This window comes from Haematobia irritans, chromosome 3 (assembly GCF_050003625.1).
Source record: "Haematobia irritans isolate KBUSLIRL chromosome 3, ASM5000362v1, whole genome shotgun sequence".
NCBI lineage: Eukaryota > Metazoa > Arthropoda > Insecta > Diptera > Muscidae > Haematobia > Haematobia irritans.
The window spans coordinates 229,488,993-229,502,736 of NC_134399.1; the positions used below are offsets into that span (position 1 = coordinate 229,488,993).

The window sequence follows — 13,744 nt, forward strand, 5'->3', positions numbered from 1 at the left end:
AAAAATGTATATGCTTGAAGCAAAATATGTTTGGGAGTATATGTTACAGAAACGATTTTTTGTGAGCGTGTAGAAGACGCATTTCTCTACTATAAAGTTTTTTTCCTTGTTCAAAAGTCGATCAGCTTTTCAATGAAGTCATATTGTCCTTATAATTAAGTGATTTCACTTAAAACTGGGTATCATAACATGAAAGAAAAAATGTTTGGGCTAAGTTCAACTTGACTTTAATAATTCAGAAAAATTCTTTAAATTTAATGAAATTGTCTTTAAATTCGTTGTCTTTTTGCATCTTGACTTCAAAGCAAAAAGTCGTTCATATATAGGACATGTTTTTCAACACTTTATTTCAAAGACGTTTTTTACTTAAAACATAGCATAATTTCTACTGGAAGTCGAGTCTTAATTTGGAAAAAAAAGTTGTCGTTAACTCATTTTTAAAGGACTTTGATAGCATATGAAGAAACAAAGCTAAAAAAGCGAACAATTAAAATTTGCTTCCTAGAAGCAAGTACACAAAACCCAAATTTAAAAGAGAATTGTGTCTTAAAAGTGTCCTTACTTGTACTCTCCGCTTCTTTGGCTCGGAATCAATACCAACATTTTTAAAATAAAGACAAAATCTTTGGAACCGGGCATGCTTTTTTACAGTGTGAAGTTGCGCTAGGTAAATGACATTTAAAACAATCTCGAAGTCCATATACAACACGAATTTGGTGCAATATCTGTCGTTGTATCGGTGCAATTCGAGAGCGTTTCTGCCTCATTCCTTTAACGCGCATTCACTAGTACATAATGGTGGCCAAGGAAGAGTCGAAACAGTGGAGTGCACCGAACTGTCTTGTATGCCAAAAAGGTGATGATTACTTTTGGGGTTGATATTAGGATAAAACGATAACAGGGATGTTCTATGCCGAATTATTCGACACTTAATTAAAATCAGAAGCACACTAACCTCCACGACACGGTCGAATTGATGGAATTAGACTTCGAACTCCTATCTCCCCTACAGTATTTCCTAATTTCTTCTCGTGACACAATTTATTTCCAAGTTTAAAAAAGTCAGTTGTTGGGCGCCTACTTCCAGGCTCCAATAAAATTTATTTTTTACTTATATGTTTAAAAAATTTTCGTTCGTTTTCGTAGGGCATATAGTTATCAAGAAACCCTGGTATATACTAAGATAAAAAACTTGAAATGAAATCCTTAAACTCTGTACTTTTTTGCATGACATTGGAGCACTACCGTAAATATTTCTACAAGATAAGCGAGCAGTTCAGTACAACGTTAAGAATTTGGTGGGTTTGGCTATAACAAAAAATGTATCTACAATAGGAAATAAACTTGGAATTGGCGGTACAGGACCTCTATACACGCAGAGAAGGAATATGATCACCCCAAACATGTTTCAAGAGTAAAATGTTATTTTTGAATATGTTAACCGGAACATTTTTGTCGCGAAAATATTGTTTTCTCCAAAAACATATACATACATGGTTGCCGAAATCAGCTACATAATTTTCCAGAAAATAACATGGTTGCGACAAACATGTTCCATGTTCACCGTCCAAAAATAACATTTTGCTCTTGAAGCATGTTTGGGGTGGTGATCATATTCCTTCTCTGAATGTAGGAGCATTCTAAACCTCTATAGGAGTATTCTAGACGTGAGCAAATAGTTTTGTGGATTTGTGTGTTCTCCTTGAAATCGCAACTATTTCATCCAAAATCTTTTTAAAACCGAAAAAAATCACAAAGTGTATATGTGACTGAATGCATTTCCAAAACCGCAAACAGTAATTTTTTCTGCTTTAATATAGACAAACATTTTTCCATTTCACTGTGGTATCACAAGAACATTTCATAATTTCGATTAGAATACATTCACCATTTGCCATTTATAGTGGACCACAAGTAAGGTGAACCAGTTTTGCCCTAAATAAAAACGCTCCAAATACAGAATGAATTATACGAGCATAGTTTGAAAACCATATAGATAACAAACAAATAAACAAACGTCCGTCCGTCCATCCATCCGATCATTCATGTTGCTTTATACCTGCTGAAAAGAACCACAAATAATTTCCATCGCTGGAGAACTTTGCAGCCGTACATACCAAAATCGAGAAGAAAAAAGAAAAAAATCTACATTACTCGCACATTAGAGATGATGCGTAGGTTTTACCTATAATTTGTGGTATTTTGTCATCTCTTTATGCTGCTCCTCCATCTCGACTAGATACCGTTGCCTTTTTGGCTGTACCTGTATGTTTCACATTCAGCCCATTGCTCCAGCAGTTGTATTTATGTGGGTTGTTGGGTGCGATAGATACGCCCCAGCATTAAAAACAAATAACCAAGATAATATTCCCGGGAGATACATATTTGTCCATAATGCTGCCATGTCATTAATGAATGGTTGTTGCATGGATGGATAGGTGAGATAGCCATCAATCTGAAAACATTGATATTGACTAGCATTTTGGCGATTGTTTACACATGCTGGAGGTGCGATCGATCTAACGATCGACAAATCATAGCAACTTCAAAAGACACGAAAGGAGAGGAAAAAAAGCTTAAATGTCAGAGGTGAATTGTAAATCTTTCTTCCACACCCTCAGCCCAAGAGATAATAAAGATCACAATATCAACGGGATGCAAGTGTGTCATTCGTGGTGGCATTTGAATTAATCGCAGCTTTTCAGCTTCGAGCGATGGCCATTAAAATATGTAACGGTGTGTGAAATTCATGACAGTGGACATTTGATGATAGTTTTTATGGCTCACTATTTTTGGTTGTCATGAAATGAAAAATATAGGGCCACACACTGTTGTTATATTGCCTTTGTGGATTTCACCATCAAGGGCCAAAGGTTTTGCTATGAATAAAAGTTCCCATTGCTACAGCATTTCATGTCACCATTTAAATGCATAAAATCTGCCACTTATTCTACATGAACTTTCCTGGCTCTATTCAAATTCTGCTGGTAGACTAATTACTTAGACTGGGAGTTGTATACTTACTTGATGAATCGAATCTGATCAGTGAACACTGATCATCATCCATACCACAATTGAAGACAGCACCTGCTTCTTTTACGCCTTCCTGATATGAAGAGGTATCAAATTTAGGGGCACCTACCACCAAGCTGCAAAAGAAATGAAAAACAAACGAAATAAATTAAATCAATGGAATACAGATTTAAAAGAGGTATTGTTCCTCTAATTTTATGATCGCAGTTAATGCCTTGAAGTAAGGGGCGAATTTTAGCTGGGTATTCTTACACAAAAAGAAAAAATACTTCTCTTCGTTTCTTAATAGAGAAATGTTTTTTTTTTTCAATGTATATATGGCAGAAAGAAATGGTAATTTGACTTTATATGAATTTGCATAGTCATGTTTAATATATCTCCATCCAAAGAAAAATATTTTGTTTCGGAACGAAATTTTAGACAAACAAAATTCTCCTCTGTTTGCAGTATTTTTGTTCCTCAATAAAGAAAACTCTTATTTCAGTTTAGTTCTTAATCTAAAAAATATTGTACTAAATCAAAAGTGTTTGTTTTAAACGAACAAATTTTCCACTTGACTTTAATAAATGTTGGGGACAATACCCAGAAAAATCTCGATAAGTAGTCGAGAGGAAAAACTGTTTGCCAAGAGCATTTGCGCCATACCCTAAAAAATACAGAATAATGACCCATCGCCTCCTCAGTGGGGAGATGTTCACTTGTGAGAGGTTAATTGTAAAGTGGCATTGTCAACTTCTGAGTGGAGTCCGCTTTTCAGATTGTTCAAGTTTGAGAAATTTCACTGTGAATCTACTACGTTTGAAAAACAGAAAACGATGCTGAAATTGATGTCAATAAAGAAAATCAGCATGAATATCTCGAGTTTTACTAATGAATCGGATGTCCTCGAAGTTTTCCGTATTTTGTATCGATGCTATGTACCAAAATTGGTTGAATCTTCAAAATATCGCGAATTTTGGCTATGCCGAAACCTTTGTCAATGGACAATGAAAGCCATATTGAAAACATATCCCTTTACTCAATCAACTGAAATTGTTTCGCTTAACATTTCTTAAAACATTGTAGGGGAATTGATGTTGAGACAGGGATTTACATTTTGGCGCGAATATTTTTCATGCAAATTTGTGCAAATTTTCTTTCTATAGCAGCCAGTAATATCATTGGCTTAGCTATGATCAGCTAAACTTCCAAGATATAAATTGATAAAAAAAATTATCTGATTATAGAAAATTTACATCTTATCATAATGAAAAAACCTCCCATTTAGCACCATGCCCAAGAATACGATAATAGGAATACAAATTTACAAAATTAGCATTCGAAAAATATAAATATGGCAATTGGAGTGACTGAATAAATAAATAAATGAATAATTTGAACTGATAACGGAAATGTATTAACATCAGGTATTAACAAATTAAATTTGTTTAATATGTATCTGTGATGGGTATTTGGTGATTCCCTATTTGGCATTTAGATATAAGCTTGGCGCCTCTTTGGGCATTCGTCTAATTGTTCAGTAGGCATTGTGTCTTGCCAAAATATGAACACCCTGTACACCTAGAATACATTTCAAATGAATTTCCGCCGACAATGTAAGGTGAGATTCATAAGAGAGATTGTTGTTTACGTCGCTGTTTACTCAGGGCATAATTAATTTGCGACTAATTACATGGTGTCTGTTGGCGAGCAAGATCAGTTTGTTGGGTAGCTGACCCTCCCACACTACACACAGCCAGCCATTGAAAAATCCATCCATTTGAATAGTGGATTAATTATTTAATTTATATGTGTTCGAAAGGCAAACAAAAAACAAAACTCAATTGAGAGTATGCTCACTTCAATGTATCTGTGCGTGCTCTTGTTGGAGTATAGAAAGAATGTGAGGCCCCACAACCGTGTCATGCAAATGAATTAAACTAAATGAACAAAAACAACAATGAAATATAGATCACTACGGCAGCTCACACATACCAAATTGAGCAATTTCAGCCGTCAATACAGAGCAGAGAACAATTATGACGAGAATTGAAATTCAATTCAAAGTAACAACAATAACAGTTTACGAAACAATAACAACAATCGAAACAAGTGCGGCGGTGATCTGTGATGGTGGTAGCACGTGCTATAAATAATCGCCTTTTTATTTAAACAAAATAAAACGATGATGATCTTATGTAATATCCATATGCTCAGTAAATAATAGGGCATGGGTTTGGGGGGTATGAGAGCATATTAGTGTGTGTGTGTGTCTCAAGATTTGTAATTGGCATTGATTGCGATTTGTTGCTGAATTGTTGTTGTTGTCGATGGTGTTTGTTCGAGACACCATATGGCATATTTGCACTCAAAAACAGAAAAGAACAAAGTCACTATGGTACTTTTTTAACGTCGCCACCTAACCTGTCTATGTATTAAAAGTATAGCCAATTAAATCAATTTAAGTTCCAAAGTCGACATTATTTTCCCATTTCACAGATGAACTCTAAATTCATATTTTTGTGAAACATTTTATGTTAAAATAAAAGCGCAATAAAATTGTCAATAAAACAGAAAAATGATAATATTATGAGGAGCATGCTGTGAAGCAATGGTGAATATTCATTTGTGCATATTTCACATATAAAAACTACTTTGCATAAAGAAATATTTTCAAATAACGGGAAAAAATTAATATACATTTATTTTGATATACTATTTTAATATAGTTTAATGAGTTATGAATATAATTTATATACAGTGATACTTCTCAAAAGTGGGTAGATACCCTCGGTCCCTGTATTTCACTGTATCTCAATCAATGTTGAAAAAAAATAATAATAATTGATATAACTTCGAACATGGAAATAATTTTATATATGTAGGTACGTTACGCATTATCCCAAATAAAAAGATTCCTCACAGGTTTTTAAGAACATCAAATAAAATCATCTAAAACAATTATGTCATATGAGAAACAAATTATTATCAACAAATCTTTTAAAGCCGGTTCTATGATCGGTTTTTGCTGCGGAATCCAGTTTTTTCAGTTATTGTTTTAAAATATTTTCGAGAGACTTATTTTTTACTCAATTATTATGCAAAGTAACATTCCATCTTTTGACATGATCTAACAGAATTATGTCTTCATTTATACTTTAGATTATTCAAAAAAAATATAATCGTCCATTTAAATTGAATTCAACTATTAAATATAATTTCTGGGCAATAATTCATCAGATTATTTTATATTGCAATTATTTTTTATTTATCGCATAGGATAAACAAAAAATGCTTAAAGTAATTGCAAAAAATAATGAACTAAACATAAACATCACAGAGGTTTCCTATAATCTAAATCACAGTTCAATTTAAATAAAGCTGTCGAATTTAAATTGTCGATTTAAAATTTGTGGATACTTCATCTTTTTTAAAACTTTTTAAAAGTTTTTGATTTATACTCCGTTAAAGTCAATTATGAATATAAATATTCGATTGGAGGATTGTCATCAAAAGTCTTTTTGCAAAAAAATCCAATTCCCATTTTCGGGCAATGTTATTTTTTTTTTTTTTTGGTTTTAACTAAAAAGTCAACAATTGTGGTAATTAAATAATTAATACATACGAACCATGCCGATACAACATGGCAAAGAATAGAGCTTTTCATGATTAATTTGTCTCTGGATATAGGGAATTTATTTGAGTATACATTAGAATATTAATGCCCCTCCGTGGGTGAAACACTCTATGTAAAAAGTTAGTCATCACATTGTACTTAGATCATGGAGATTTTACAACCACCCACCAATAGCTTTCGTTTTCTCACCGACTTTTCTATTTACACCTGAGGTCACTTTTTTTCTGAGAATTAATCGTAATGGCAAATTGCCCAAATATGCAACAAGTGAATGAATGAGTAACGTATTAAAATATTATTTACGCTTACGTTTTTTCTTTTTCTTTTACTACATTTTCAGTGTTTCCTTCTTTTTTTTGTTTTATTAATTTCGTATTATTTTATTTCATTTTTAGATAAACAATTGAATAAAAATAGATTTTTATTTGTTGAATCTATGACTCATTGCTCATTCGGCCATTTGGTGATGCTGATGATTGAGTCTGTTCTCTTTTATTTGCAGTTGTGCGTGTTTGGGTTGCCAATTGCCAATGATCGTGGTGGCTGCCACCAACCAAATGAATTAAGAAATTTTTGAAAATTTTTTCAAAAAATTATGTCGAAACTTGTGGTATAATAAACTTTGTACAACAAACCCTCCTAGCGGGCTGGCGACGCCTTCAGAATTAATAATCAAAGGCGGACATTCGGATCATTGGGTATTATATTTTTTTATTAACACAATTATTATTACTAAAAAGAGATTGACATGTTCTGACCATATGGTGTTTCCAAGCAAACCAAAGTCAATTGACTATCCAATGTTAGGTATGTTTTTGTGTTGGAGATTTAAAAAGTTGTTGGGAGATTCCAATAAAATTCAAGGATAATAAATGGTACGAATAATTTCAATTTCAATTGCTTGGAAGCATAAATAAATGAAAAAATTAAATCATATACCAGTATATGATATAATGTCAAAATTTAATTTATTCTGTAGAATAAAAAGAGTATTCTAAACATAACCCACCATGGTAATGGTATTCACAAACATGTTTGGACATGTTTGGAAGTCCTTTTAAAGTCGTGCCTTTAGAAGAACTGACAAATTGTTATATATATACAGTGGAGAGCAAAACCGAGCGCATGTTTACCCCTTACGAGTATGCTTAATGTTCTTAATAAAAAAAATGTCTATTGAGTCCAACTGTTACAAAGTATATTTCATTTATGCTTTATTTCCCGACATACTAAACTGCACATTCAGATAAATTATATACCTATACTAGTGCATTTTTTAAAATAAAAAACAAGCCTGCATTCAGTTTTGCACTTTATGCATACTACATTAAACTAAAATCTTTTAGTATTTAAAAAATAATGAAATTTTAATTAAAATAAAGTTTGTAATCTTAACTTCAAAAACTTTTTTCATTAAATTTAAGACACAAATTTTGTAAACTTGCGTCCCTTCGTTAAAGTCGCATGTCTTTGAACTAAGGCTAATTTTTCTTAAAGTAAAGAAAAACATTTTTGATTTAAAGAAATTGTATTTCAATTAACTGAAATATTGAAACTTTAGATTAAAGATAAAAACGCTTCAAATATAGGCTAAAACTTATTTTGAGGATTTAGCGTCTTTGGTTAAAGTTTTTTTTTTTTTGGAATTAAGAAAACATTTTTACTTTGAAGTATCCGTTATAATTTGGATTTTTAAACTGGCATTTGTTTGTACGTGAGTACCTTTATTAATAAACCGAAAATAGGATGGAAATTTAATAAATAAGATCTGTATCCTAATTTTAATTTTATTGATCCTAAATTTAAAGCCATATAGGTCGCTAAAAATTTATTTATTTTATAAAAGCCAAAATCCTTGGATCCAAGTAAACTTTTTTTTGAATGTAAGATTTCTTTATTTCTTTTGGTATATCCGATTAATTGTGCTGAACTTGGCTCTAGAGCTCATCGCTATTTTTTGGTGGTCTTTGGTGTAATTTCATGCACCTTTTAGCGAGAAACCATAAATTCTTAATGGGAGATCGGGGCTTTGTGGTGACCACTCGAGAATTTGAAAACTTTTCTCCGCAACCATTTCTTAACTATTTTCCACGTAACATATGCTTGTGTTTGCCGTCTTGTTGAAAAACAACTTGCTCTCAAGTTAGGCTCAAACCTCCAAAAACTTGATTGCAAAATATGATGGTAGTCCCTGTTTTCATGATTTCTTAAGTTTTAACCCAATTTTGTCACCATCCCCATGTTAGATTAGGTATAGTGGCAGCCCGATATTTCAAGCTCACTTATACTATTCAGTCCATTGTGATACCATAATGGTGAACTTCTCTCTTATCACTGAGTGCTGCTCTATTCTATGTTTAGCTCAATGACAAGGGACCTATTTTAATAGACGAGTCCACTTTAAAACTATCAGAAATAAATATCACCTGTGTTCAATCACGAAATCTATTGATCCATTTAATTTGCAATTGAAAGTTCTTCAATCACAGAACTGATAGTATCAATCACTAATGTAAATTAAAAAATTTGTCGTACTATTAATTTTTGTGATAGATTTTTGTTTTAATTAAAAACATTTTTGAACCAATAACATTTTTAATTGAATATTTTTTACGAAATTTAAAAAGTTGTTTGTCTCAATAAAATGTTGAAACGGTCTACATTTAAAACATTTTTTATGAGTTTTGAGAACTATAAAACTATGAAGTTTGTACTAGCTCATTAAAAAAAAACTAAATTGCCGTATACCCCCCATAAAATGTAAATATGAAATTATGTAATAAAATGTAATTATGGAAACCACTTAAAGAATTCTTGAATTTTCATACGAAACATTATTTTCCAGAAATATTTAAAAAAACTAACATTTTACTTTTTGCACCCTATTAAACAACAATCCCAAATACGCATCATGCATTTTCAAAATTGAGAATGAACAATTTTAAAATTCGAAATTGTATTCAATTGAAATTAAACTATTGGACAATTTTTTTATTATTTAATTTTATTTATAGATATGGATTATTCATCGCCACAATTAATAATAAGTACCAAAAAAACTGTGTGGAGTTCTAAGAACTCTAATAAAAACGGAATTAACTAAAAATGTGTTTATGCAATCAGTTACGAATGTCATGCCAATTTTCTGTTTTTGTTTTTTTTTTTTTTTGCTAATGCATTTCGTTCAGTTCATTTGCTTAGTTGCCTGCTAGTAGCAAGCTTATACAAGTAAATGTTCATTTAATTTATGAGATAATATTTTAAAAATATTTTTTCCATTTCAAATAAAATAACAACTAAATTGTCGTGATAGTTTACTATGTTGATTCACTGATAAATTGCAGTTGAATGGAAATGGCGTCATTCTCTCGAGATGGCAGTGAATTTGTAAAACTTTTTTAATTTATTAGATATTGAATTCTATTAAACGCTGTCACGACCATATGTTTATTACATTTTTTAATAAAAAAGAAATTGAAGAATGAAGATTCCTTTTTTGTTTAGTTAAACAAAGATTACAGATAATCCTTGGAATATTGGCCTTTTGTTGTTAACTTTTAAAGGCAGATGGATAATTTTTTGTGAATTGCAAAATCCTTATTATTGAGTATTTACCATTGCCTATTGGCACCCACCCTTTTTATTTATTTATCCTATAGCGTTATATGAAGGGTTGGAGTGGAGGGTTTGTTTTATTTTCCCGCTGAACCAGCATGTTGTCCCTGTTTATTCGCTTGATGTCAAGTAAAGTGAAGTGTTTAATAAGTAGAATGTTTCATTTAATGGGATTTTAAGAGGATTTCCAATAATATCTCGATTTCCAAAATAAATTAAGGCTATCAATTTTAATTAATCCCTAGCTTTATCCTCAACTCTAATGCAAGTGATGGTCTTTTGATTTTTATTGGAAAAATTCAATTGGACATTTCTTTTACTTAATTCTATGTTGATGGTTTGTTAAGGAATTGATGAAAATATACCATATAGTAAGTGGTTAATTAAAACAACCGTCATTACACTGTACAAAATATGTTGAACTCCTTTTTTATGTCGTCTATATTGGAAGCAAAATTGAGATGAGGTCAAACATGTCGTTAAAATACGAATCCGAATTTTACTTAGCATCTTCTATGAATTTCTCTGATGTTACGTTTTTTCCTATAAACAAAAGTCAATAATTTTTTCAATGAAGTCGCTTTGTCCTTAAAGTTAAGTGATTCGACTTAAAATTGGGTATTCTAAAATGATAGAAAATTTTGTTTGACTAAGGTCAACTTGGCTCAATTCTCAGCTTCTTTGGCTTGGAACCACTACCAAAATCATTAGTGTAAAGACAAAATCATTGGAACCGGGGATGCTTTTTTATCAATGTATCCAACCAGTGTTGCTAACTCCCCAAGGCCAAAAAGCACCAAAAATATATTATAAATTCTAACATACTACTTCCCACCACAAAATCGAAAATTAAATCCTGCACTAACACAAAAAAAACCTTCCGAAAACCTTCAGAGTATCCAACCAGTGTTGCCAACTCCCCAGGGCCAAAAAGCACCAAAAATATATTATAAATTCTAACATACTACTTCCCATTACAAAATCGAAAATTAAATGCGGTACTAACACAAAAGAAAAACCACTTCCGAAGATGTATTACAGAACTTTTGTGTATTGAATTTGTAATTTTGTGAAGTTATGAACCGCTATTCTAGTATACACCTTGATCAGTTTTAATGCTTTCATCCAATTCATTTTGATCAGTAATGTCTTTCAAATTTCAAAATATTAATTATGGAAGGAGTCTATTGCTTATTTCAGTTGTGTGTGCTTTTGTGCATTTAATACAAACGTTTTTAATGACATCTAGGCTAAGTCTCATTTTGATTTTGCATTTTTTTCTTTCCAAATATCTGTTACATTTTTTTTAAATTTAAACCGACTCAGACTATTCAGTTCATTGTGATATCACACTGGTGAAATTCTCTCTTATCACTGTGTTCAATCAAAACTGAGATGGAACCCAGGACCCTTTTATGCAAGACGGGCAAGCTAACCATTCCATCATATTGACTCCCAGTCAAGATAGAAGCTTGTCTACTTACAAATTTTCTTCAGTGTATTACTACCACTATCATTAGAATTGAATAGGAAAAATTTTCGTTCGGTGTAAAACCATCTGTTTCCATGCAAACTATTTCGGTTCAATTGTTAAAGCAAGTCCGCATGGGTAATGCATGAAATTTCCGCAATTATTCGACAACAATGCCCATTCCATACGCTGCCAGCAAAAAGGCTCTGAATGAATGAATGGATGGATGGATAGCTATGCAAAGTTCATTAAAATTATAAAAATTAGAGGAAAAACTGCACTTTTGCGCACATGGCCCCCTAACACCCTGGAGTGTGTGATAGAGGTTCTGTCATCGTTTCATGGAGGCGTGCGAGTGTAAAATTGAATTTTGAATTGGAATACAAAGAAGACTCATGCCACAAGCAACAAAAAGGAAACATGCAACACATGGCACACACATACGGGCGGACGGAAAGACACGACTTGCGCAGGGAGAATGTTGCAACAGAAATGTTTGAGATGCACTAAAATCGACTCACCGTTCTTATGTGTCAGAGGTACTCCGGACATCGTGCAGTTGATTTGTAATGCACATGTTAATGTTTATTAGTTCCTCTACACTGGAGAGTCGTCTACCGCTGCCGTGTTGTTATTTTTAGAATTGAGTTGTAAACAGACAATAGGGACGTACTCCAAGGGTATGGACAACGAAAGACTACAATTTTCCTCCCTCTAACTTTTTCCATAGTAAATCATCAATGCCTACTTGTGAAGTTCTATATCTGATATTAGATGGAGTTACACAGCCATAGCGTGTGTGTGTGTGTGAGTGGAGGAATAAAAAATATTGGATATTTACATATGTGCCATCGAAATTTTAGTAGCGAACATCCTTGCTTTAGTACTCCATGTAAAGTGGGCACGACCTATGTTTTGTTCTTATCAATGGAAAGTCTAGCGGCTACTGTGGCTTAATTTAAACAGAATTTAATTTAATGCAAAAATATAATTCTATATTTTTGATCAATTTTCTGGTAATTTTTAAATAATAAATGATCATTATGACTTTTTATTAAAAAAATTATAGTGATGTTTTTAAAAGATGCCACCTGTGAGTCGAAATCAGGGTTGACCTATCCCAGTGAATAGACCACCGTTATCATCCGATATACTAGTTTTTTACTCGTAATTGAAAAATGGAAAAAGAAATTACTACAAATAATTTATTTTTTTAAAGAAAATTTCATATCTTAAAGGAAAAAATTGGAGTTCAAATTTTTTTAAATGCCTTTAGCGCTATATGAAGTTCAAGACAGACACAGTTTAACAAAAATTTTCACATTAGATAAACCTATGAATTCAATTTAAGTAAACTTCACCCATTTCAGAAAAATATGAACTAAAGGGTGATTTGTTAAGAGCTTGATAACTTTAAAAAAAAAAAAAACGCATAAAATTTGCAAAATCTCATCGGTTCTTTATTTGAAACGTTAGATTGGTCCATGACATTTACTTTTTGAAGATAATTTCATTTAAATGTTGACCGCGGCTGCGTCTTAGGTGGTCCATTCGGAAAGTCCAATTTTGGGCAACTTTTTCGAGCATTTCGGCCGGAATAGCCCGAATTTCTTCGGAAATGTTGTCTTCCAAAGCTGGAATAGTTGCTGGCTTATTTCTGTAGACTTTAGACTTGACGTAGCCCCACAAAAAATAGTCTAAAGGCGTCAAATCGCATGATCTTGGTGGCCAACTTACCGGTCCATTTCTTGAGATGAATTGTTCTCCGAAGTTTTCCCTCCAAATGGCCATAGAATCGCGAGCTGTGTGGCATGTAGCGCCATCTTGTTGAAACCACATGTCAACCAAGTTCAGTTCTTCCATTTTTGGCAACAAAAAGTTTGTTAGCATCGAACGATAGCGATCGCCATTCACCGTAACGTTGCATCCAACAGCATCTTTGAAAAAATACGGTCCAATGATTCCACCAGCGTACAAACCACACCAAACAGTGCATTTTTCGGGATGCA

The 13,744-nt window shown here is 32.4% G+C and overlaps 1 protein-coding gene across 8 annotated transcripts in view; it reads right to left on the reverse strand.

The window, feature by feature from the left end:
• The window catches only part of if (integrin subunit alpha inflated), a 104,954-nt gene that overhangs the window by 58,557 nt on the left and 32,653 nt on the right, over window positions 1–13,744 (reverse strand). For all 8 annotated transcript variants that reach the window (XM_075298329.1, XM_075298325.1, XM_075298331.1 and 5 more), the window contains exon 3: window positions 3,025–3,149. In XM_075298329.1, the coding sequence (XP_075154444.1) occupies window positions 3,025–3,149 (125 nt within the window). The remainder of the gene's footprint in view (window positions 1–3,024; window positions 3,150–13,744) is intronic.